The sequence below is a fragment of the Trachurus japonicus genome, chromosome 12 (genome assembly GCF_045865225.1).
Source record: "Trachurus japonicus isolate A0001 chromosome 12, Traja_1.0".
NCBI lineage: Eukaryota > Metazoa > Chordata > Actinopteri > Carangiformes > Carangidae > Trachurus > Trachurus japonicus.
In genome coordinates, this window is record NC_140918.1 from 16,795,753 (window position 1) to 16,822,450 (window position 26,698).

The following is a 26,698-nucleotide window of genomic DNA, read 5'->3' on the forward strand; positions in this document are numbered from 1 at the left end:
AGTGTTATTGTACTCAACTTGCTGACACAAACCACTCCAGTTGGGGGGTCGGGCGGGCGGGGATAAGGTCCTTAAAATGGCCTATGACCCACGTGTGGGCCAGCCCCCCCTGTACCGTGTACCCCTTCAGTTTGTAGATAATGACAGTTCAAAAGGTCAAAGGGCATGCACCAGCAGTCATCATGCGATTACAGTTCACAGGAAGCACTTTTTGTTGCCTTTTTTTTTTTCTTGGTTATTTTACGGACATTTATGTTTTGTTTTGTTTTTTTGTAGAAAAAAAGAACCATCATGCCTTAGTCTAGTTGATGTTTTTTCTTTACAAATGTTATAAAACTACAAGTTGAGCGCATCTTTTTTTTCCCCCCTCGCCTCTTCTTTTCTTTTTGTGATTCTCCACGGTCACACGTTGAGGATGATTCTGTGTGTTTTGTAGTTTGCACGTCTTAGTCTCAGTCCCCCCCTCCCCCCCCGCCTTCATCATTTTCTCCTGCGGTCTGGTTGTGTTTTTGTAGAGGATGTTTTGGCAGTGGCTTTTCGGTCCTAGAAAACAAAGAGACAGCATAAAACACACACACAAACAAAAAAAACACAGACTAAATTATCTTTGCCGTCCAAAAATATTATCACAGCGTACTGAATGCCAAAATCTAGGGCTCTAATTTTGAACATAAATTGAACAGAACAGCGTGTGAGTTACTGTGAGGCTCCAATATGCTGCTATAGTGGCATCTATCCAAGCACTGGGATGCACAAGTGCTTGTTTTGTGTCCCGTACCTGGAGGACTGGGTAGTATGTGTATTTCAGTGTTTAACTCTCCGCAGACTGGGGCGCTGCACTGACTGAGCGCCCTTCCTCACATCCACCCCCACCTGGAGCAAGGAGGGAGGGAGGAGGGGGGGGAACAAGAACTCGGACCAGTTAGCTGCTGAAGCCTCTTCATGAAGCCAGAGCGGGAAACTAACTTATCTGTCCACCTGCCAGCCGCAGTGGCTCACTGCACTCACACAGTAATACACCAGATGTCACTGTTTTATAATCAGAGATTCATCAGCGTCATCAATTCTCTATACTCAATATAAAAATAGGTCACAAATGTGCCACGGCTTTGCCTGTAATGAATCGAAACGAACCATGGAAATGTTTTCTACAAGAAAATGATGCAGTTTTTAAATAATGGATGTATTTTTCATGTATATAGCAAAAAAAAAAATCTCTGAATCATCATCATGGCTGGTTTGTTTTCATATCCGCTAAAGGGAAAATAAATACTTTCAACCAACATTTGGCTGGTGGCTGTGGTTAATTTCCCACCCTTTGCACCAGGCTATGTGACTGAGTCACAGTAAAATGCTGTTTCCTGCTGATCTTTACAGTGTTTGTGTGTGAATATGACTCAGTGTAAATTATGAAAACACAACAGACTTACCCTTCTGGCCAGCATATGTCCGTGTTCATCAACAAACTGTGCCTCAGCAGCGTAGTCCTCTTTCTCTTCTCTCTGCAGATAAAAGAAAACAATTTGAATAAGAATATTGAGCAATGATATTCATATTGGTGCAGAGATCATTTATTTGCAATCACAATGCAGAACAGAACTAAAAACTATCCGTCATGACAGATATTTCCCATGTGTTGCACCGCACAACACATTTCTGGCCCAGCTCTGTGACTGTCATCAAAATGATCCATTTTGATGATTTTTGTTAAGTGAGGTAAAAACTCTTGATGGTTGTGAGGAAAAAAATCAAATTGAATGACTGTCTCCCCCGTCTGAAAATTCAAAATAGATAAAAAGGGATGGACAAAAAAATGTTCCCTCTCCAGGCGCAGGAAGCGGCGGGTGGTCGGGGTAGCAACCTGACCTGGCCCCGCCTCTGCTCCTGTTCCCAGGCGTGTTGGCCCGCCTCCTGGTGAGAGAAGCCCAGCCCCTTGTCAAAGGGCTGCGTGCCCTGCAGGAGGCGCCCACGCAGCACCTGTGAGTAACCCGTGTCACACACCGGAGTCAGCAGAGCCTCCTGGGCCACGCGCAAGCCTGGCACGCTGCCGTCGCGTCCCGATGACACTGAGCCGACCCAGCCCTGCAGGGAGTCCTTGTCTGGTAAATAGGGCTGAAACGCTCCACCTCCCACCATCCTAGAGAGCAAAATGCAAATAAAGCAAAACAGGAAAAGAGGGAGAAGTGTGTTGTGTGATGAGGATTTTTACTACAGATAGGATGCAAAATGAAGTCAGTGTGTCCACAGTTGTTAAAGGAGTAGTTTTATATTTTGGCAAATTTGCCTATTGCTATAATTCCTATAGTCATAGGGGTATAGGTTCATTACCTTTAATTATCGGTGCATGTTGTTTTGAGATCTGCGGAGCAGAGACGCCAGCCGCTCAGCAAACATAAAGGAGGTGAATGGTACTGGTCCCCTGTCCCTCATCAAACTCATCAAATACTCAATCCAGCAACTCCAAAACACTCTTGTGGAGAAGTTGTGACCTGCACATTCACCATTATGAAATAATCATGTATAATTATGTAACATTACGATACATGAAGCAAATACTTGGAACTATTTGCGCTTTTGAAATCACTCCGCCCAGCAGCCGTGTCTGGAATGTAGTTCGGGCTGCATTTGCCTCAAAAACAACTCCTTCTCGTAATGTTACATTATAATTTCATAGTGTGGTGAATGTGCCCAAACTCGTGACCTGCACAGAGCGTTCTAGAGTTATTGGATTGTGTATTTGATTAGTTTGATGAGGAAAAGGGAACCTGTATTGTTCACCTCCATTGTGTTCCCTGAGCAGCTGGCGTCTCTGCTCCGCGATCTCAAAACAACATGCACCGACAATTAAAGGTAATAAACCTACCCCTATGACTATAGGGATTATGGCAATAGGTGAGTTTGTCAAAATGTTGAACAATCCTTTTAAATTGGACGTACCGGTTGTCTCCGTTGTGTTCTGAAGCCCGACTCAGTCCAATCTCACAGCGCTGGGCGTACACCTGCTGGCCTGCAACAACAGAAATCCCCTCCACTGAACCCATCCCTGCACCTCCTCCTTTTGCTCCTCCTCCTGCCGCCAGCGCCTCCCCTCTCCTCCCATCCGACCTCTGACCTCCGAGCTGGCCATTTAGGTTGACCTTGGGAACGGCGCCACTGGCCCTCACCCTGTCCCTTTCCGCCAGCGCACTTGCTGGCTCCTGTGGCGCCTCCTCCTCCTCAACCTCCCCTTCCTCCTCCTCCTCCTCCTCCTCCTCCTCCTCCTCCAGCTCCATGATGGAGCCGCTGGCCCCGCTGGCTCCGCTGCTCGGGCGACCTAAGCTGCAGGGGAGGGAGAGCGTGGCGCCCTCCGAGTCGTCGGCCCGACTGCTGCCCTCCAGTGACGAGTCCTCCACCGTGACCAGCGAGGGGCTGACCCCTGCCGGCCACACCTGAACGTCGGACATCTCCATTAATGTGTCCTCCTCTGTGGTGGCAATGGGGGCGCACTCGAGGCTGGACACTTCTTGCCAGTAGGGCTCGGCGCCCAGCGGAGAGGGCAGGCTGTACTGCATGGAGGCCGGGGACAGAAGCTCCTCCTGCACCAGCCCATAACCTGGAGGGAAGACAGGGCAAGACAAGAGAAAGACTAACACCACGCAGGCACAGCCGGGGGCAGCACGGGGGAGGTGGTGGGTTCAACTGTTTCTCCATCTAAGGGAAACAGTGGGGCTCAGCCCTGTCCCAATATACCAGGGGGAATAAAAAACAACAGGATTGGTCTCTATGAAGCACCTAAAACTTTGGACGAGGAATTTAGGATTAAAACATCTTTTATCTCATTCTATCCAGTGTGATAATGGGCACACTGAACCTGGGGCAACCTGACTCCAACCAGAATAAGTCCTAGAAAATATCTATATTTTAAAGGGCAGAGCACAGTAACTTTACAATAGACAACAAAATCATCTTTCTTTATCTGTCTACTGTTAATTTGTTTCATTGATGCAAATCATGAATCGTATTTCCATTCTCTTTATTTGAGTTTGACGTAAAGGAGGCACTTCAGGTAATTGTCATTGGGACACAGCAGTAAGAGTGAGGTGAGGGGCAAGTGTGTGTGTGAGGTGGTGAGTGCAGGACTGTAGTTGGTCTCCATGTAAGAGAGTGAGTATACAGATCAAACAGTGTGTTCCTTGATAAGAAACAACAAAAGTGAGTCTGGAGTCATATTTTGATCGTGGGGTTGGCACAATATAGATTTTTCATAGAAGCAGTTTTACAGGTTTTACATGTCAGTAAAGATAAGATTATACCAATTGGATTTCCAGATTTCAGTGTCCTAATCACAAATGGAGTAAATGAACATCATATCCGCTTAAAGTCGAATCTGGGGTCTGGGTTGTTTGGGGACTACAGTAGAAATTTTGAGAGCATGGGAGATTATTATTATTATTATTTTTAATCGCAGCAGCTGTGATTAAAACATCAAAGCTTTATGGAAACATCTGTAATATTGTCCCAACCCTTGTCACAGGCCCCTTGGTGGGAGACAGCAGCAGCTTGCAGCTTCTGCAGAGGAAAATGCAAGTTACTGTCACTTTCGCATTCTCCTGTAGTTGCACATCAGACTCCTGCCTCCATGCCTTTCTGTGTCTGCATCCCAAGCATCCAAATTAAGGTCACTGTGCATACACAGTCATACACATGTAAAGGCACACACATTAGACAAGCTATTATATTGAATTTTAGTGTAATGTGAGTGGATAGCTTTTTGTTTTCTAAACTAATTGGGTCAATTTAATTAGTCTATTTCCTGGTTGCATTATGAATTATTTTGTATTATTTTGTTAAGACTGCTGATGGATAGAATTGAAATGAATAAACAATTATGTGTGTTTATTAAAGATTACTCAACACGCTTTGTTTATCATTCAATGCAGAATATGAGTTGAATATAATAAGCAACATATTAACACTGTGGGGTATTTGAGAATATATATTTTTTCACTCTATCATGGTTTGATTATAGAATGAGAAAACACCAGCAAAATACACAAGGACACACACAGACACACTGTCAAGTACACAAACACAAATACATTTTCTATTCTTTAAAATATTGGTTGATAACTACTTGGTACATTATGTGTCACAATATAAAAAGCTACATTTATATTTGATTCCTGACAAAATTTAGGCCCTGCATTTTGATAAGTTACCTAGATTTTTTATTCATAGTTTGTGTATTTTCCTTTGGTCACTGGTCATATAATATAATCTATATACATTATAACATATGCTCACATAATGAAACATTTTAAAAAAGTAACATTGTGAGTGGCATCTTGATTTCTTATTTATTAACAAACGTTAAACAAGTTTAAATGTCAATTAAAAATTAATATTAAAATATATTTAATGTTTTAACATTTTAGAAGGTAATCTGAATAAAGTTCGTATTCTACATGTTGTCCTGATGAAACTGGAGGACGTCAATACTCATGTTTTGGCACGTGAGACAGATTTGAATTGGAGGTTGCCTGAATAATTGATACTGTAATTAAACACATTGTTGCATCAATGAGTTCAGATGAATGAAATTCAGTGAAACTGAACAGTAAAGGAGCACTTCACCCACAATCTACGTTTGAATGTGTTCACATTTGTGGTGCCGTCCTGCAGAAAATGTTTCAGTTAAACATCAAGTATCATGAAAGACAAAAAATTGAATTACAATATTATAAAATTTGAATGTTTGGCCTATCTATCTATCTATCTATCTATCTATCTATCTATCTATCTATCTATCTATCTATCTATCTATCTATCTATCTATCTATCTATCTATCTATCTATCTATCCCATATTTACACAGCGTGTCGTAACCTGGGTTATTATGATGCAGCTATGTGCAGAAAAATGACTGAATGAAAGAATACAGCAGAGTTTTACCAGACCTGTGTTTAAAGGTACTGTCTATTCTTAGATTTTGAATGCTACGAGGTCAGAACAATCAGGGAGGATCATTTAAATTTTAGCAGCACATCAAGCTTCCAAAAATAGACTCGTGCAGCATCTCAAAGTGTGTGGCTAAAAATTGAAACTTAACTCTAACTTGGTCTACAACAGCTCTAGTCTGGACAGCAACACAACAGCATGTATTAATGAATGGGTGAAATACCTCTTTACTGTGGTAGTAACTGTTTGCCAGAGTTTATGCACTGATGGACCATAGTGTGGGTAAGCATGTGTGCGTGCGTACGTATGTGTGTAGGTGTGCGTGTTTCTGGGATGGTACAGGGCCAGGATGATGAGAGGTGGCGTCAGAATGAGGTGAACAGGGAGGAATGAGTCAGAATTAGAATGAGGGTTAGAATGAGTTAGATGAATCTGGGTTAGCCTTTCCCTTCACTCCTGCTATTTAAACACAAACACACACACACGCGCACACACAAAGTGTCAAAGGCACGGGATGTGGTGAAGCACAAATCAACTCCACGGAGATTGTCATGGCACAAAAAAAAACCAACAAAAAGACAACACACTGCACAGCTACTCACGTTGCCACTGTACACACACTCACACATATGTACAGTACACACAAACACACAATACCGTACTCATACTAAAATACAAATGGGGACACACACTTTTTGGCTCACAGGTGTGGCTTAATTGTAGAAGTAATCACACACACCCAAACCACACAAACACACCTCAGAGCATTATCACTGCTGGCAAATAAGGCTCAGACAATGTTAACAGTGACTCTGTCATCAGACTTGGGCAAAAAATAGTTTACAAAAATCAATATGTATCTGTATCTGTATGTAGATAAAACATGATAAACTTTCTGTGCAAACTATTCAAAACCATTGTTTATCTATATTGACTTATTTTTGCCCATGAATGACAGACACCGTGTCACAGCAACATTGTGCGTTGAACATTATGTGCTACACAGCTGATTACGTGTTACAGCGTAGCATTAAAAAGAAAAAACACACACCATTTATTTTTACAAGAAAAGAAAAAGAAAAACATTTGTTTGTTAATAGCATTTAAAACAAGACTGAAATACACCCACTGAACAGAGAAAACATTTTACATTGTGAAGAAAACTTTACGTAATACACTGAAAGCATGCCATGCACACAAAGATGTCATTATCAAAAAAGGGCAAACTTTATTTTGTACACACACAAAAACACACTGACACACACACACACACCCTTTCATATCATCATTTTAGGTGGTTATGGGTTTAAATGTATTTTCAGATTTAAGTATTTCACTGAGTCTTTACAGTTTTATACATAAGTATCTTGCATACTGAGCTAAGTAAAGTGATTGGCTTATACTAACAGTAATTATTACTGCAGCCAGAGTCTGAAACATGCACACGCACACACATACATACACACAAACAGATACTGTAACAGCAAAGCATGCAGCATGCACGTGCACAAACTGTAGTACACACACAGAGCTGGATTGAGAGAGGAGGAGAGGGTCCCCCGCTCGACTGAACGAGGGAGGAGCGCGGGAAAATAAGATGACAAGAGAAGAGGAGGCCCAGAGGTCAACATGAGGTCATATGAGGTCAGAGGTCGGACAGGAAGAGCTGTGCGGAAGAAGAGCAGGAGGAGGGAGGAGGAGGAGGAGCAGGGCGGCTGGGCAGCAGATATGACATGTTATAGGTTCAGAGACAGACTGAGAGAAGGATAAAGGAAAGAGCGAGAGAGGACATCCTGAGCGAGAGACAAAATTTCGAGGCCGCTTCGACATCGTAGTTGCGTAACGATGTCTGCTGCCGGTCAAGTGACGTGAAATTCTGTCTCGTTCTCGGGGAAAGAAAGAGAAAGAGAACGAAGGAGGAATAGAAACAAGGTATGAAGGCCCAGAGCACACTATCATCTGTGTACTAGTGCCACTTTAGACTAGTGTATCCATCCCAGACACACTCACACATGCACGTACTGTATGCACACGCACACACAGACACCGTGTGTATGTGTGCACACCCTCACGTTGCCACACACACACACACACACACACACGTTCACATGTTATCTACAAACACATCCATAATTAAAAATCAGGAATTACTCATAAGTGTCGGCTTGTTTGGCCTTAAATGTGCTGTTACAGAAATATAAGTGAAAGGGAGTTTAATCCTCGTTTCTCATATCGAGTCAGAGCAATCAGAACCGTCATGTTCAAGGGCTCAAATATGAGGTGTGGAAAACTGTAACGGAAAAAAACATGACTTGTGCCCCAGTGCCCTTTAGTGCATGCTGCAAAAGGCCGGGTTCATGGTGGGAGAATGACACCATTCATCAGACCTTAAAAAACATGACTTGAGATTTAACATCATCATCATCATCATTTCCATGAGCAGCAAACCACCATGCAGCCCGAGGTCTCTTCAACTTACCCCTTCTGAAAAACGGGGGTCTAATAACTCGAGGCTTGTGCACTAGACGCAATGGCCTTGTGTCCGTGATCTCTTGTGGAGCAACAGAGACAGGGTGAGACTGTTACCCACACTCAAAGGAAGGCAGGGTTTTTTTTTTCAGAGGTGGAAAGTAAATGAGAACAACAGCTCACCTTATTGCACTGAACAATTTTGTCTCAGGTTTTCAGTAGTGCTGATTACACTTACTGCACCAATATACATATGTGTCTGAGTAAGACTTTTAGGAATAAACCCTCTAGAAATAACTTAAATCTTTAAAAAAACAAACATTTTCGTTGTTTATTTTCTACTAATATAATACTAATATTTTTTTTCTAATGGCACTGATCACACCAAATACTGTACTCGACAGATGAAGTAACTGAACCCTCAGATTTTGCTTGAGCAAGAATCCCTGTAAACTTTCCATTTCTGATCATCACAGATCATCATGGGGCAATTATCATACAATGAACTTAACATTCCATATTTCATTCAATTTTTTTTAAATCATCTAGCTAGCACACTCCTTCAAAACTCTATTAACAATCATACTTATTGTCTGATATCTTGACTCTATTTTAAATGAAATTAAAATGATTGGTAACATGCTGTAGAAAGGAAGTGATTTCCACTTAATGACATAATGTTTCTTGGTTTAAGGCAACAAGGTATTAAGGCTAAATACAGAGTTACATTACTAGTTCAAGGCACTTTTATGGGTGTAAAAGTAGTCGGCTAATTTAGCTAAATTGTGATTTGAATATAGCACGTGTCTTGTGTGCGTGACGTTCGTGTATGTGTGTCTTACCATTGATGATGCTGGGGGACAGCAGGGTGGAGTCGCGGTCGATGAGTCGGCAGGCGCCCTCCTCCAAAAGGCCGGGCACCGGCTGCGGAGCCTGACCCTCCACAGACGTCACGATGTCTGCGCGGTCTATGTTCCTCAGAGCGATGTACAGACTCTCCACTGAGAGGGAAACACATCGAGGGCAGGGGGGAGACGGGGGCAAACACAGGAGGAAAAAAACAGAAGAAGAGTGTGTGCGGAGAGGAGAGATAGGAAGTTAGAGAGTATTCTGAAAAAATGTAGTTAACCTGCTGATTAAACTGTCAAAAATAGCTCTATAATTTGATCATGTGATGTCGGATTCACTCCGGTGCTGCAACTGAGGTCTCTGAGAATGTCTCTCTGATGTGAAACAGTTTCTATATGTATGATAAATGAATTAAACAATAAATATTGTCTCAAAAGACTGCATCAGTGATACACAGCTGTGTTGAGCTTACTCTTGGCCCTTTTGCCTTCCCTGCAGGCCCACAGGTTCAGCAGGGCGGAGCTCTGGTCCAGCAGTGAGTTGGGATTCTCCACACGGATCCTGTTGATGTCGTCCACACCGAACTGAAGCTCTCGCGCCAGCTCTGCCGGGAGGACGAATAGACAGATCAGAACCACATATTCAGCAGAAAGACACATACTGATGCTTACATAATCAAAACAACTGACCTGCCCAGCTCAAACCCAGCTGCTCAGATATGATGTTGATTTTGAACTCAGTCCTCTCCATGGCGTTCACTGTGGCTAAAGAGACAAAAAAACAGCTGGTTTAGGAACACCTACAGCTGCACACAAAGCCAGTGTCCCCTTAACTAAACTTACATGATTGTAGCTACGACACTGACTTTAAACTCACACTGTATTTGGACAGTCCAGTTGATATCTAAGCGTCTATAATCTGCTGGTGAAATGTTATGTTTTGGACTTAATACAACTTGGGACTCTCCAAATAAGTGTATTTGAAAGTTATGGCGCTTACTGTAGATATTTCAGACAATTGCTATCTGATTTCTCTTTTTTGGTTTAATTTGCATCGTCTGTTTCTTAAAAGACGTGATAGCAATACTTACCTTGACAAAAGCATTTCTCTGTTGGGGGGGAATAAGCAGTACCCACAGCATTGTTTTTGTCCATATAATCCTCAGGGTTAGCACACCATATGGGCAGGGGGAGGTTAGAGTTTGGGGCTCATTCAGGTGCTAGTCCCTCCAGTCAAAGTAGCATTCAGTAACAGTTACAGAGGGACTGAAGTGCAATGTAGCAGCGCTGTGTATTTGATAGACAGAAAAGGCCTTTCCCACTCAAGCCCACCGCCCCCAACACACCCATCAGCACCACTTAAAGCAACCAGAGCGGCCATCTTGCCTCTGTTTGTTTACCACAGGCCAGTATAAGGGCTCCTCTGTCTAGCTCCACTGCGAGGTCCTGCCCATTCCCAGTGCTAAGCTACGGTGCTAATGCTAATGGTATCTGCTGCCATGCCATTGGAAATCGCAGTGGAGTCACCAGCGCCATGCAAGAACCAATCACAGAAGTCATTCATCGGTTGTCATAGCTACCAGGACACTGAGGAAAAGAAGAGGCTTATTTGCCCATTGTGCCATGGAGCCATTTTTTTGAGTCATGTTGAAGATTTGCTGTTTGTGACTTTTGGTCACACACATTCAATAATGTTTCCTCTAACTGCGCTGCAAAGAATTCCGGGGCATATTATTTGTAGAGCAGTGTATTGCATCCAAGGCTCAGTCTTTGTGCCATGCGTGCACGCGAGACAGATAGAGGAAAATAGGAGGAGGGTAGAGTGGGAAGCAGAGGGTCATGGGTACAAGGGGCAGTGCAACATTCAGTGCCCGTCTCCACGTTATTTATATCAGGAGAGGGCGGAGAGTCAGGCAGCGAGGCACTCACCCACACCAGGCTCGTTCAGTGCACTGTAGCGCTCCCTCAGGGCCAGAGGGGTTAAGGTTCTCCTGCGCTCCTCGCTCCCAACAACCTGAAGATGATTTAAAACAACAAAATGGTTTTACAATCACATTACAATTTGTCATTAATGCAGCACTCTTTTTTTAACTCCTTGCGACCCACAGAGGCTTGAATCGCATTCGCACCAGGTAAAGCGTGGACGCGCTGCTGGTACAATGAAAGGTTACATGAATATGAGTGCATAAAGGGGTTAGGGGATGGGTATTCAAGGGTAAAGCATAAAATATTCATTTGTTCACTGAGAATGTGAGCTGTGTGCATAGATTTTGTGGATAGTGATCGAAAGTGACCTAAAAAAGATCACCTGACTGTTCAATGAAGTCTCTGTATGCAGGACTTACAGTAAACAGACTACTCTGCGCTCTATACAGCAATATTATCACAGGAAGTTCTCCATTAATAATAAGCAGGATATTTCTAAGTCTTCACATCGTGTTCTAGCCATGAAGATGACACCTGCTTTTGTTGTCAAGGAGATTTCTCTCCCTTCCAGCATTCATCTTGTTTTCCTTGGCCTCACTTATTGCCCAGGCCATAAAGACCTTCACTGTGTTATACAATGTGTTACTGTTTAGACATTGTTGTATAACATAATGAGATATTGGTGAGGCACTACTCTGAGTGTGGACCGCGTGCTGCTCATCTTTCTCTCAGTGGCGCACACGATTCCAATGACAACAGTGTTATACCTTGTCGAACAACTTTAGAAAAGCCTGACTTCTTATTTGGAGAAAGTCACGTGGCCAGACCTCTGTCTCATGAAGCACATGGATGTCTAGGGGAAACTGAAGCACAAAGGTTTGCGTGTGTGTGCCTGCGGCGGTGTGTTTGGGATCGAGTCCTTACCTTGACACAAGGTGGCATGGTTATGTTAAGGTTACACAGTACGTGCTGTGTGTCCTCGTACTTGGTGCACTTCCGCAGAAAGGATAAAAAGCCGGCGGCTTCCTTGTTGCTATCTCTGACCTGACATAAAGAAAAGACAGACGGACAGAGGAAGAGAAAGAAAAAGAGAAGAAGAAGGAGGAATGTGGAGGAAAAAGGAGAGAGAGAGAAAGAGAGGAGCGAGCAAAGGGATTAAGACAGAGCAAAGAGGAAAGGAAAGAAGTGGATGGAGGAGACAAGATAAGAGATCGAGAGCGAAACAGAGAGAGAGAGAGGGAGAGGAGGAAGAAAAACAGATCAGAACAGGTATTAGATCCCTCCACAGTGTCTCGTGCATGTGGCGCAGTAACATGGGACGAGAAGCAGGGGGAAACAGGGATGAAAGCAGTCCACAGGCAGGCGAGAGGGAGAGATTTACCTGCACATTTTACCTGGACGTCTGTCAGACCAGACAGTTACAGAGTGACCGTGAGAGAGAGAAAGAGAGACAGTGAGACAGACACGTACAGACAGGCAAGGCCGCAAGATAGGAAGGCAGGCAAAGAAAGTGAGGGAGTCACAGGACATGCAAACAATTACCCAAAGAGAGTCGACAGGTTGATAGGTAAGTTGTTTGTTGCTTGTCTACTCCGTAATGACAAAGATATTTATCATTCAACTAGCCGATGCTGAACAGTAGTGTGTGTGTGTGTGTGTGTGTGTGTGTGTGTGTAACACTGACGGACACACACAGACAGAAAAGACAGACGCTGACGGGGAAGTAGATGAAGAGCCAAACGAATGAGTGAACAAATGAAGGAAACTTTACATAAATATAATTACAAGACAGACAAAAAGAGGCACAGCTACAGTGTAAGAGAAGGACATTAAACAAGGAAAATGTAATGAGAGAAAAGAGACTGTGATGTGACTCAATTATGATCAGAAAGAAGGAAAAACTTAAATAAACAGTGTAGAATTACATTAAATTGGGTCAAATATTATCTTTGGTTAGAAATACAAATGATTGAACAACCACACAGATGAAAGAGACAGACTGACATACACATCATGTAATGTAAATAGATAGCAACAATGACCAATAATAACTATCTGTATATATCCTACATGTAATATTAAATGAAAGATTACACTTGTTTAACTATGTTAGTATCCTTAGTGTGTGGTGCTGAGTGGTTGTAGATCTGAAATTGCACATGCTAAAGATGAGACAAACTGGAAAGTGTAGCTCACAGATATCACAGTGAAAGGCAAACACACACAAAAAAACACCATAGGAACATGTTGTCTGGGGGATCAGCGGGTGAAGGGGATGGGGGGTAAGGGGGTGGGTGAGACTGACTAACTGACGAAAAGGATCCTTGACACACGCCGGACACAACAACTGCATAAACAAAAAACCACAGTACTGTATGAATACACAGCGAGTGACAGAAAAGGCGGGCGCAGGAACAGTGGGATAGAGACAGACCTTGACAGAGACGGGCAGCCTGTTATCTCTGAAGGCCTGGAAGCTGAAGCTGCGAGGCTGCTGGGTGGCCTTCCTGATGGGCACCAGGTTCCCAGAGCACTCCAGGTGCAGCGGCATGCCCTCCATCAGCTGTTACGGGTGACAAGACAAATCAGACCACCAAGAGCATCGTGAGAATGGTTTCACCCTGGCAAAAACAGCCGGAGTGAGGGTTGTTATAATAACGAAGACACAAACTCTTCTACTCCTGGTAAAAACACTGCACTTGCAGGATCGTGCTCTGCACAGTGGAGAGGTTTGGGAAACAATGCAAACAGAGCCCACAGTTAAACATCATCTTTCTTTTATTAGGAAAAGAAAAAAAAACTGTAAGTGCTTCTTTTCCAGCACTCAAATAGCTACAGGCTTCTAATGCCTTTTCTATTACATTCAGTATGCCTTTTAAGTAGCCTTGCTTAAATTGATAGATGGTTTAAAACAAGCGCAAACTGCCATATTGATCTCCATAACACCTTTCCCTCGACATTGTTATCCCTTTGCTCCTGTACTGACCTCAATATCTCGACTGCGGGCCACTTCACTGAAGTTTTCATGCAGCTCCAGCGTCTTGTCCATCTTGTCGTCCGTCATACAGTAACAACGCAAGCGTCCCTCGCGCACTTCGTTCATCTTGGCGAAAACAACAAACTTCGCCATGTACGGCACAGCCATTAGCTCCCGGTACAACAAGTTGGCAAAGGTCACTGCCTCTGCAGTGCGTGGACAGTCAGCCAGCCAGAACCTGAGAGAGGAGAAGGAACATGTCAGATGGAAACTTGATTAACATGCAGATGTGGATGAGAGAGCAGGGGAGGAAAGCAGACAGTTGTTTCACTAACGGTTGAGGTGCTCACCTTGCAGACACGTTGGTGGTAAAGTTGGCACAGTTATTGGCGTACATGAGCTTCGTGGTTCCAGTGATGTCCTCCCACTGAGCTGGTGCTGTTCCACCTGTGATGCAACAACCACATTGTGCCACTCATGTCCTGATTTAAAGTTCAACATTTTGGCAAATTCGCCCATTGCCATAGTCCCTATGTTCATAAGGGTAGGTTCATTACCTTTAATTGTTTGGTGCATGTTGTTTTGAGATCCGCGGGGCAGAGACGTGCGCTGCTCAGCGAACACAATGGAGGTGAACGGTACTGGTCCCCTGTCCCTCAAAATTCATCAAATACACAATCCAACAACACTTTCGCCATGCTATGAAATAATTTTGTATAATTAAGTAACATTACGACACACAAAGCAAATACTTGGAACTACTTGTGCTTTTGAAATCACTCCGCCCAGCAGCCGTGTCTGGAATGTAGTTCCGGCTACACATTTGCCTCGAAAACAACTCTGTCTCGTAATGTTACATTATTATTTCATAGCATGGTGATTGTGCAGGTCACAACTTCTCCATGAGAGCGTTTTGGAGTTGTTGGATTGTGTATTTGATGAGTTTGATGAGGGACAGGGGACCAGTACCATTCACCTCCATTGTGTTTACTGATCAGCTCGAGTCTCTGCCCCACGGATCTCAAAACAACATGCACTGAACAATTAAAGGTAATTAACCTACCCCTATGACTATAGGGATTATGACAATGGGTGAATTATGTTGAACTATCCCTTTAAGGTAACAGACTCCTAAATACACACTTTTTTATGTTGCATATTTTATGTTGTACGATCCCTACATCACCGACTTCTTGTGTATTTAGTCGTCTTCAAAATGGATCATACCAATGACACTGCAGAGAAGGCGCAAGCTGGTGGTATCACCCTCCCCGGCATCCCGAGGACTCTCTCTCCAGGACGGTGGCAATGGGATGCGCAATCCGATTGGACGGTGGAATTTGCGTCGGCGTGGTTCGATGGTAACCACTGGGCTGAAGGTCGCCTGGTTACCGAGCTGTCGAGTCAGCAATTCATCGGGAATTGGCTGCGCCTGAAAGTGGAAGTGGTGAGGGAGAAGGTTGTTGAGAGAGAAGATGCCAAAAAAAACAAAAAAAAAACAGAATATGGGGTACGGAGTTGAACAGAAGGCTCGGGGGGTAAATATGTGAGAGCTGAACTCAAGCACAAGCACAGTATAAAAGCTGAAGTAAGTGTAAGTAATCCTAAAGGGAGAGGCAGGGAGTGGAAACAAGGAGAGGGCACGAAACAAAAAGAACAGGACGTGTGCAGTAGACTAAAACATCAAACTCGCAGCCATACTCACACATGCAACCAATTCATATTTCACACCTGACCCAACTCAGATCAGTGCATCAGCTCGGTCAGTGTGCCTCACAACTTAAATCAGGGAACTGAGGAGTGATGAATGGCTGGATAAAAGGAAAACATAAACAGAGCAGCATAAGCATAAAGCAAAACTTGGACCCATGCAGTTTCCTTAAGTAACATCAGTGCTTTGACAGACAACGTAAACAATGTGCAGTGAAGTGACCGAAAATGACTGAAATGTGGAAACCATGATCTGTCATAATCTCTCCGTTGTGGAAAAAAACAAGTCCAAGCGGAGGTGTTACGATATGAGCGTATGCCAAGTTCCCATATGTGTATCTGTGGTGGTCTGGATGAGTGACAGGCAGCGACACATTCGCCAAAAACCACGTGTTGCAAATGCTAATTTTTGAAAGACTGCAGTATGACATGACAGGCTGAGACAGAGACACTGCTCAGGTCAAGTTGTCTGGTTCTTGGCAACAGTGCGTGCAGGGTTGTTCATACTGTACCTTTATATCAAACAGTATTCTGAAGACATAAAAACCCATTTTGTCAATGATCACTAATGGTCTCCAGAGCAGTTTCTCTAATGAGAGATGTTAGAGTTACAGTTTTTGTCCTTGCTTTTGTTTTGAAGTTTAAAATGTCTTTGAAAGTGGGCGAAGTCCGGTTGGAGAATAGTGATAAAGTGACATTGATCGAAATCAATGGCTAAAAGGATTGTGGGGCCATATAAACAATTTACACTAAATGAAAAAAAGCAGGTTTCTCTTGACATTGAATCAAAAGTATTTTAAGGATTTATTCCTTGTCCTAGAGACGCGACTTCTCCACCGTCCACCAAGTTTCCTTCAAACATAATCATCAGAATAATCATCTCTCTGCAGTCTAGTGTATTACTGATAATTTATCAAATAGAACATCAACTTCAGGGTGTGATATTTATGAGATTTAGACTCATAAAGTTTGCAGGATAAACACAAAAGGTATGTGCTTTGGCTTAGACCAGTGAGTCACAGACTGACAGTCAGCTGTTCTGTTCTGTTCATGAAAAACACCAGATTGCAGAATAACAAAACACCCAAGCAATTACTAAAGGTGTGGATCTGCAAAGAGTTTTTTTCGTGGATTTAAATCTGCTGCTCTCTGTTCTTTCTGCTTTTCTAATTCACTTCTGCTCTTTTTACATCCCTCCCCCTCTTCCTGTATTTGCACTGTAATTTCAACTCTTCTTCTTACCTGCAGTCCCAGTCTCACTCTTTTGGTGACAGCTGTCTCAGGGAAGATGGCCTCCACGTGGGGCACCAGCTTAGTGGTCAGCCGACCCCCCTCGGGCCCAATCAGATCGCTCTCCTGCTGAATGCGGGAGACCACGGCGAAGTAGAGGGGGAAGTCGGTGGAGATGATTCGACGGATTCTCTTCTTCTCCAGCTCCTCTTGACTCTCCAGGTCTACGGATGGACCAGAGGAAAAGAGAGAAAGGAGAGAGATACAAAAAGAAAGAGAAAGAGGATAAACACTAGACCACAGCTTAGGAAAGATACATCACTGTACAATTAGTGTGTGGGTGAGAGAAACTTCTGCATCACTTTGCTCTAACAAAGTCTCCTCCTCTCCGTGCCCTTGCTCTGCGACTCCACAGTCACACATCAACACTGCCGATGACTAATCTGCAACTGTGCAAGGTCTCACTGAGAATGACTTCCATTACCGTCACACTGACCTTCGTCCATGCCATTCAGAATAGTTTCTAAGACTTCGTCGCCATAGCGATTGCGATGTTCCTTCCACACGGAGCCATTTTCACTGCGAAGCACCACGAGCTCTCGGTCCCCTCGGCCCAGTGAGGCAAAGTGTGGGATCTCCACGATGACTGGCCTGTGGAGGAAACAACCCTTTTACTACATCAGTATTAACTGGAAGAAAAGACAAATTGTGTTTTGTCACACATGCCTTGTTGAAACCTTTCTGTAATAAAACAAAACAGTAATATTAAACTTTTTTGCTGTTATGTTGAACTACACCATAATTTAGTCTGTCCATGTGAGTGAATTAAAGTATGAGTGTCCACTAGATGGCAGAGAAATCATGATATAATTCATGTACAAACAAAAAAGCATCTTCAGTAATCTTTTCAACTCATTTACACAAGATTTGAGTTCAATTTGAATATTCATACAAATAAATAAAAGTGTTTCACCGACTGCAAAGTTGACTCACCCGAGGAACTGCATACTGGACGGCCCTAGAGAGATGATGCGGCTAGCGAGCCCCTCCCCCTCCACCAGCGGAGGAGGTGTTGTCAGTTTCTGAGGTTTGACCAGGCGGCAGGTGATGCGCGTGGGTGCCGCGCAGGTTCGGGGAGGAATGATGACCCGTAGCCCGTGATGTCTGCTGCCCCGCATGGAGCCTCCTCGAGCATCCACCATGAAGCTCACCAGGAAGCTGAGGAGTGGTGATGTAATGATGGGTTGCATTAAATTACCTCTATGATCGACATACATTTGGCATGTCTCCTATGTGAAGTCTGTTTTGAAATGATCTGATGTTTCACTCTGAGGAGTAATTCATAAAGGAGACGCCAATTCACTGTGTTGGTGCCCTTTTCACTTGATTGTCTGAGTACGGCAGAGGAGGACAGGCCATCTGGAGTGGCCACTAAGTGCAGCAACAATGACATGAAAAAAAGAGTCATGCTGTTTGATCCTGCATCAGACAGTCAGCCTCATATGGGTGTGAGAGTGTGTGTCTGTGTGTCTGACAGGGTGACTCTTCTCCTTTTATGAGTCCATCTCACACACACCCTCACTTTATATTCTGCTTTTCAAATGCTGACTCATTGTGCTCTGCATATATTATGACTAGGCAGACAATGAATGATCATCATGCTGCATTAGCCTCATGGAGCTTGTTATAATACATGAATTAATGTTGTATCCATTAGCAATATAAACAAAGTATAACAGCGAGCAGACGAAACACTTTAGGATCCTCAACATGCATCATTTATGTATCGTCCAAATTACAATATCTACATTAAATAAAAACACTCCCATATTTGTTGTCAGTCACAGTCTGAACCCCAGACGCTCAGTCTGTGGTTCAGTCTGTGGTTCAGTCCTGGGGACATCACTGATGTTTTAGCATCATGAATAAGAGATGTTGTAACATTAATGAGAACCAGTCAAGTGAAAAGTGCAGCATTAACTGTGCTTCTTTAATTGTGGTTTTGATTATGACTTCACTTCTTAGATAATTGTTTTTTCTTTTGCAATTAATTGTCAGTCACACTAACATGGTCATTAATATTTGATCTGAGTCAGATTACAATAATGATACATTCTACACAGCTGAAATCTTTGACATTCAACATCACATATCATCCCATTACTCCATCTGCAGCCATGTCCTGTGTCCTTGTACATTCCTGTACACTGTAATGCTGCTAATCTCACTCAGTCTGCCCAAATCCTGTCTTTATGATGATAAGCCAGACTTGCAGCATCACTGAATAACACAACGTGAACGTGACTAAAATAAAAAATGAGTATTAAGATGCAGCGACATGTTTTATTAGCTTACCCCGTGTGGATGGGGCTGGCCACAGGGCTGACGTTGTCGGAAGTCTCAGTGGCAGGACTGCTCGGGATGAGAGAGTCTTCATCATACTCCTTTGGCAGGGGGATGGGGGTGTGCTGAGGTCACAGAGGGAGAAAAAGAAAGCCAGTGAATAATCGAGAGGCAGTAAAATATCCATGACCGAAAAGATTAAGACGGTGAAAAGCGAGAGGGAATGACAGAGAAAAGACAGACAGAGGAAAGGAGAAAGAGAGAGAAGATCAGAAGGTGATAACATAATTCAGAGCTCCGTGAAAGAGAGTGTGAAAAAAGAGAGAGAATGATGGACAGAGAGTGAAGCAGACAGTGAAACAGGAGACAACATAGTAGACGACAGGGAGGATAATCAGAACCCAAAAGAGGAGATAAAAATAAATATCAGGATACTTTTTCATAATGTATTATATTTGACTTTCACAGGTGAGTATGTGTCTTTAATGGGATAAATAAATAAAATATTGTTACAAAATGCAATGCCTGCTCTAGTTGTCATGAGTTAAGCCTACCTGATCCAGCAGAACCGTCTCTGGGGACACACAAGGGATCCTGGGAATAGCAGGAGAATAGGGCCTGTGGCAGAGGAAGTGAGGATAATATAAGACAAGAGACGATGACGGCTATTATTATGTGATAAAAATTTTAATGGAATCATTTTATCTCGTGCTGCTACTACTAATAATTTAAGACAGAGATAAATTATCCATGCCAGTCATTCAGAGTCTTAATCAATTCAATTTTAAGGCATTTATTTTTCAGAAGCTGCACAGAGTCTTACGTGGTACCCATGCCGCCCTCAAAGTCTCTTAAAGTCTTCTTGGGGGAGAGGAAGTCGTCGTCCTGGTCCTTGAAGTCATCAAGCTTTAAGTAGCGTGCTCCATCCATCCCGAGCAACTCGTCTCCTGTGGGTAAAGTAAAGAGGTCAGCAACGTGGAGGGGGAGGAACAGTGAAAAAGACGAAGACTGGCAAAGGACAGGTTGCAAAAGAGCACATGAAGAATTAAGAGAGAAAAGGACGAGACCAGGGGAATACAGGGCAGAAATGATGCTGAGTTCAGCTCTCAGGTTCTTCCACTCAGTCATAAAATGTATGTTTATTGCTCTAATCTGCCAATGGAATTATTTTTTCCTCAATTCATTTAGTCTTGTTTGTTTTATGAGTGACAGTATCTTGCGGGCTGAGCGGGACCTCTCCACTCGAATCAAAATAGTGTCACTTATAATTGAATTGTCCACAGGTGGAAGTAGTAATTGTCACATCACCATACATCCCATCCCTTCACCTTCATGAAACCACAGAGAAAGAAAAATGGCCACAAAGCGATTTTCGGAGATATTTAGTCCAAGCGATGGAGTCAGACCAACAACAATTAGAGCCAATGGAAACCAAAAGAGTGAAAGAAGAGGATCGGTAAGACAGTGAATATCAACACAGTTTAGGACACTGCATGGACGGCAAACTGCAAGGCACCTGGTGACAGCTTTTTTAGTGAGCATGCCCATTAAAGATGAAATCACATGTGGTGATGGTTGTTTCTGTGTAGGAGAAAACACCTCAATTATTAAGGAGGAATGATAGTGAAATAATAATCATCACAACACAACAACAGTAAATAAACCACTTTAAACCACTGAGCTGTTGACAGACGATTAAACATGAATTAGTACGAGCTGTCCAGGTAAACAAAACAAAACAAATGGTACAGTAGAAAAAGCAACAGAATTAAAACACGAAACAGACTGAAGATGAAGCCTGAGTGTGAAAATGTTTTCAAAACATGTTTTAAAAATTGCAGGGGTTTGATTTAAGTTTGAATTTCTTCAAAGCAGGGAGACAACGTAGCGTAAACAGCGACTGTTTGTGTTGTTTAGAGAAGCATGTCACAGCTGGGGCACAGCATGTGCGTAATCAGCTTATTGATCAATTAGGCTGTGAAAGGCAGGGGGAACTTCATCGCTGAATTGGAAGGAAGCCGTTTGTCTTTCGAATGCAGAAATACTGGAATTCTATCAATAATTTGTCCATGGACAGATGTGCACTGAACGCTGGTAAAAATAAGGAAGATGTCGTGACCACATGCTGATGAGGAACAGAAATTTTTAAATAAACCTCTGAGCACGAGGGAGAGGAGGAGAGAGTAAAGATAGAGGCGATAAAGATAGAGACAAACAAACGGGGCTGGAGTTGAGAGCAGACTCTGATTAGAAAGACAATTAGTGACGCACAGAGAAAATGAGAGAGTACAACTGCAATGAAGGCACAAAGTTCACTAGCCACCGGACCGGACAAGGCAGAGATACAGTACACACACAATCCTACCTAACGTTAGCTGGGCAACCCCTACAAAACAAATGGAGAAGGGCGTTATCAACAGTCATATTTACACATTTGAATTCATTGTGGTACTTCTGATATGTCAGTGTACCTCCCAAACAGTCTTCCTCTACCAAAACAGTCAGAGCTGAAAATGAATTTCACAAAAGCTGTAACCCTCATGTGTTCAATATAATGAAATCATGTAACCTACCTTCATCCTCTGAGACGTCCAATATCTCATCCACCGTCTCAGGAAAACTCATCCGATGCTTCTCTGTGGTGATCTGTGAGGAGCAGGGGGAGGTCACGAGGCGGAGGTTTGTCAGAGACAGAGGAGGGAACGAGATGGAGAAGAAAAGAGAGCAGAACAGGTGAGGGAGCTGAACCTGATCAAGACAAGGAAATGATTTTTCATTGAACATCTTGAATCACGACGTGTCAAGGCCACCTCTTTTGCGTATTGGTGTAACCATGTGAACAATGCATGATGAGTTGCTCACCACGGAGACGGACTCCTCGGTAACGAGCTTCAGCACGTCAATGACAGAGATGTAACCCAGACGCTTTGCGATACCCAGGGGAGACGTTCCATTCTGCACGGAGGGAGATGAGAAACATTAACCCAAATATTTCTCCCTGTGTACAATAAAACATGTCATTCTATCAGCAGAAGGTGTTGGATAGCAAAGCAAGCGTTCATAGCATCTTAATATAATTTTACACATGTTAAAATGTGTAAATAAACACACAAAGTGAATTAACATACAGAACACCGGATAAAGCAAATGTAAATATGCTGTAGTTTTTAATGGGTAAACTGATGTTAAGTAACTGTTGATTTACAGTTTAAAACAAAACATTTATCCAGTACTTATTTAAGAGAGACAAACCAAATGTAAATATACAACATGTAGATTGTTTAAGTAAAGCTATTTAAATCTGTAGCTAGGACATCGACACAGATTGCAAAGATGCAGGACAATATCGTCGACATAGAGGGGTGAACGGTGACAGAAAATGGTAACTTAATTGTAGTCCTTCCCACAGGTGGCACATTTGAAGGCTGAAGTACAGTGATATTATGGTGGAAAGTATATTGACCATCTCCCTTTAGAATATTTAGGAGGTGGTCAACATCGTCAGAGGCAAAAAGGACAGTTTGTGAAAGCTGAGCGTGGTGTCATTTTAGATTGATGCATTCAAAGATTTATTTACTTATTTGTTTCCATGTTATCTACTGGACACACAGATACACATTTATGTTTCTCCAGAGATACCACTGCCAGTCAGGTGGGGTGATCTGAAGTAAGAGGAAGACTGTAATAGCATAAAGAAGGTATGCTTAAAAGCATCTCACCGAAGTAATCTCATTGGGCTGGGCTCCGTGTTTCAACAACAGGGTGACAATATCAGTGTGGCCCTGCTGAGCTGCCTGGTGCAGAGGGGTGTAGCCCATCTGGAGAAATAAACAGGGTGGTGGTCAGACAAAACAGGAAATGCAGGAAAGCAGGTTAGATTGTATTTACTGTATTTATATGACACCTATCTACTGTAGTTACTGTTTAAGAACAACTCAAAACAGTTTACACCACTTCTTATCTCCACTCCTTGACACACACAATCATATAGCACTTTTCCCCAACACATATACAGTAGCTTTGGATTCAGCATCTTGCCAAAGGAATGGACATGTAGACTGGAGGAACTGGGGATCAAACCACAGACCCACTCATTAGTGGACAGCCCACTCTACCTGCTGAGCAAACCCCGCCCTTTAGGATCCATCTATGCCCCTTTGCACCTAATCACCAATTTTGCTCCAGCTAATCTGCAAATCTGCTTAACTAATTGCTGATGCTTAAACAAGCAAGTAACCAGAAACATACAGCAAATCAACACATGGAGTACACGTCTTATATAGTCATATAGATGTAGTATAAGTGAGATAGAACAAGGTTACCCTAGTCTTGCTGTTCACATGAGCCTGCTGCTGCAGGAGGAACTTCACCATCTTGATGTTGCCATAGTGACAGGCCACGTGAAGGGGGGTGTAGCCCATCTGAGACAAGTAGAAAGAGAGACAGCTGGTTGTTGTTCAGAGGCTTCATTGATGTCTCCTGATGGGAAGTCGGAGCTTCGGAAAACATGTGTAAACTCAGACAAACATGAGCATGCACAAGACTAACAGGGTGGCAATTATTTCATGTTTTTTTATCTACATCTTAAAAAATGGATTAGCTAGTGTGAAGAATGCGTGAATTAAATATTTATATTATCATAAATTTGTTTCATTAAGAAATTAAATTATATCTTCTTGCGATTAACTTCTCCACTCACTGCTGGGTTTTTATGACAAAACACTGGAGGTCTGCCCAGATCTTAAAACTCATTTCTCATTTCTGTCCTGCAGGCACGACTCGAGACGAAAAATTACAACATCGCCTCCATCGGCAAAGCAAAATCAAAGACATCTCTTAAGTCATATAATCATCTAATTCTCATTTTGTTGGCAGTTGTGTTACTCACCCGTGACGCAGCGTAAACAGAGGCTCCCTGTTTGACCAATGTGTCAGCGATGCCCACATGACCCTCCTGAGCCACCAGATGTAGAGGGGTCAGTCCGTTCTGAAAAGAGACAAAGAAACAACAATGAGAGATGAGCGGTGTATCTTTGATGCACAGCATTTTGATTGATTGATTCAGTCTTTATTCAGTCAGTCATCACATAATACAACTATCAACACTACAAACATTGTCAACAAGGTACAAGGCAGAAGCATAATGCTTATATTTACGAATGCCTGTCCTCCAGAGCAAATTGGGCAAATTAAGCTCCCCTTCAGAATTTTTACAATGTAGGAAAAAACAAACAAGCAAACATAAAAAGCAAAACTAATTAAATATAGGGGTAGAAAAGAAATCGTTAAATAACAGAGAGAAAGAAATAAAGACAGAAAAAAAACATTTACAAAAGCATTAACATTTTGTAACCTTCAAAAACTGCCCTTGAACTTGAAAACCGAAAATGAACTACAGCTTTGTAAATCAATGTTAGCGTCAAATCATTCAATTTCATAACATGAGATTTCATAAACAGTGGATTAGTATGTTGATAGTAACCAGCCTTATTAATAATACGTATAGCTTGTTTTAAAGATGAGTCTAATGTCGTACCTTATTTCCCAGGTTGACGTTGGCCTGCTTGGAGATGAGCAGGGCCACAATGTCGGGCCGTCCCTCCTGTGAAGCCAGGTGCAGGGGCGTGATGCCTTGGAGGGACTCGGCATTGGGTGAAGCCCCGTTCTGCAGCAGACAACTGGCCACCTCCATCTGGTTCTGCTTGGCTGCTATGTGCAGGGGAGTGTAGCCGTTCTGCAGCGAGAAACAAGGACAAAGCGACACAGACGGGAATGACCATCTCCTTTTTCTTAACATTCTTCTTGTCTAATTTTAGATTATAACTCATACACTGTCCTGAGAGAGTGCTTCAGAGTACAAGGATTGTCATGTGAATTACTGTATGTTTAGGCACCACATGCTCATATGACCTGTTTTGGTTATTTGTGTCAGCGATGGGCTTGGCCTGCTGTGTTGGCCTGCCTGTGTGAGTACATGCACACACACATTATGTGAGCATCTTACTCGAGCAGTGCTGTGTGCAGATCCTCCCTTGCTGACCAGAAGTCTAACAACATCCAGGTTGTTGTGATGGACGGCCACATGAAGGGGTGTCAGACCATTCTGTTAAACACACACACACGTATGCACACATATATAAAGCACATACAGAAAACACACACGCACAGAAACATATATATATGAAACACATACCATGATAATCTATCATCAGCTGATATCCTGAAAGCATCTGTAAGAGCTCAAACTTTCTGGTTGAATTTCTTTTTCACAACCTTGTAGAGAGTGCCTCATTTGTTTGTGTGTTCTTCAGGGATCTGAGCTACGGAGAGCACAGATTGTCTCACCTTCCCAGCTGCGTTGGGGTTGGCTCCTCTCTCCAAGAGCAGCTCTGCTACGTCCACCTTTCCGTATTTAGAGGCCACATGGAGCGGAGTGAAGCCTTTCTGCTCAAAGGGAAGAAAACCACACAGATACATCCCTTCTCTTTTTCATTTCATGCTCCTGTAGTTTAGAAGCTGAGGCTAATACTGGCACCTAACAGCAATCAGACCTCTCAAACTGTACCTTTGTCATCTTGATCTGCTGTGCCCCGGCATCCAACAGTATCCGAATGGTGTGGACGTGTCCTTCACGTGCGGAGATGTGTAAGGGTGTGTGGCCAGCAGTTGTAGCTGAGTCAGGGTTGGCCTTGTGCTCAATGAGCAGCTTCACAAGCTCCTTGTGGCCCATACGGGCGGCACAGTGTAGAGGTGTCTGGTCGTCCTGACGATGGACAACGAGGAGGTAAATTGTAAAACAACCAAGTAACCAGGTATCACTAACCCACCTGCCATTGATGTACTGTATGTTACCTGGACGGTGTCTGCTTTTTCTGACTTTAACAAACTGGTTAAGGTTGTGATGACTTAAAGCTACACAGTTCATACCTTAGCCCTGGCATCCACTTGCGCTGCGTTCTGCAGCAGGAACTGAGCGACTTCACAGTGTCCTGCTCTGGAGGCCATGTGCAGGGGAGTCTCCACTTTCTGGGGAAGGTAAATTTAAACAAAAATGCACTTCAAACTAATAGAATAGAGCAAAACATATGTAAGTAACTGAAATTAAATTATGCTGAGTTTCAGTTATTCCACTCTGGTGCTGTCAACCTTACAATGTTAAAAATATTGTTTTCTGATTGACACAAATCCACCCTTAAATCCACCGCGTTCATTGGCGGGCCCATGGTTCAGATCAATCTATTAATTTCAGTAATCCAGA

The 26,698-nt window shown here is 43.0% G+C and overlaps 1 protein-coding gene across 46 annotated transcripts in view; it reads right to left on the bottom strand.

The window, feature by feature from the left end:
- Positions 1-366: 366 nt before the first annotated feature.
- ank1b (ankyrin 1, erythrocytic b) overlaps positions 367-26,698 on the bottom strand; it is a 71,161-nt gene continuing 44,829 nt past the window's right edge. For 2 of the 46 annotated variants that reach the window (XM_085793602.1, XM_085793601.1), the window contains exons 13-44: positions 26,368-26,466; positions 26,006-26,203; positions 25,786-25,884; positions 25,445-25,543; positions 24,977-25,174; positions 24,329-24,427; positions 23,763-23,861; positions 23,160-23,258; positions 22,303-22,395; positions 22,014-22,086; positions 21,806-21,826; positions 20,264-20,387; positions 19,995-20,058; positions 19,453-19,565; positions 18,091-18,315; positions 17,594-17,748; positions 17,110-17,321; positions 15,385-15,589; positions 14,508-14,604; positions 14,167-14,395; positions 13,615-13,743; positions 12,105-12,224; positions 11,184-11,268; positions 9,945-10,019; positions 9,728-9,859; positions 9,249-9,407; positions 8,417-8,488; positions 2,938-3,007; positions 1,867-2,137; positions 1,431-1,502; positions 779-873; positions 367-543 (exon numbers count right to left, since the gene is read on the bottom strand). In XM_085793602.1, the coding sequence (XP_085649728.1) occupies positions 805-873; positions 1,431-1,502; positions 1,867-2,137; positions 2,938-3,007; positions 8,417-8,488; positions 9,249-9,407; positions 9,728-9,859; positions 9,945-10,019; positions 11,184-11,268; positions 12,105-12,224; positions 13,615-13,743; positions 14,167-14,395; positions 14,508-14,604; positions 15,385-15,589; positions 17,110-17,321; positions 17,594-17,748; positions 18,091-18,315; positions 19,453-19,565; positions 19,995-20,058; positions 20,264-20,387; positions 21,806-21,826; positions 22,014-22,086; positions 22,303-22,395; positions 23,160-23,258; positions 23,763-23,861; positions 24,329-24,427; positions 24,977-25,174; positions 25,445-25,543; positions 25,786-25,884; positions 26,006-26,203; positions 26,368-26,466 (3,855 nt within the window). In that variant the 3' untranslated portion in view covers positions 367-543; positions 779-804. Of the gene's footprint in view, positions 544-778; positions 874-1,430; positions 1,503-1,866; positions 2,138-2,937; positions 3,593-8,416; positions 8,489-9,248; positions 9,408-9,727; positions 9,860-9,944; positions 10,020-11,183; positions 11,269-12,104; positions 12,225-13,614; positions 13,744-14,166; positions 14,396-14,507; positions 14,605-15,384; positions 15,590-17,109; positions 17,322-17,593; positions 17,749-18,090; positions 18,316-19,452; positions 19,566-19,994; positions 20,059-20,263; positions 20,388-21,805; positions 21,827-22,013; positions 22,087-22,302; positions 22,396-23,159; positions 23,259-23,762; positions 23,862-24,328; positions 24,428-24,976; positions 25,175-25,444; positions 25,544-25,785; positions 25,885-26,005; positions 26,204-26,367; positions 26,467-26,698 lie in introns of all 46 variants that reach the window. The other 44 variants (XM_085793588.1, XM_085793587.1, XM_085793574.1 and 41 more) reach the window with 27 other exon arrangements.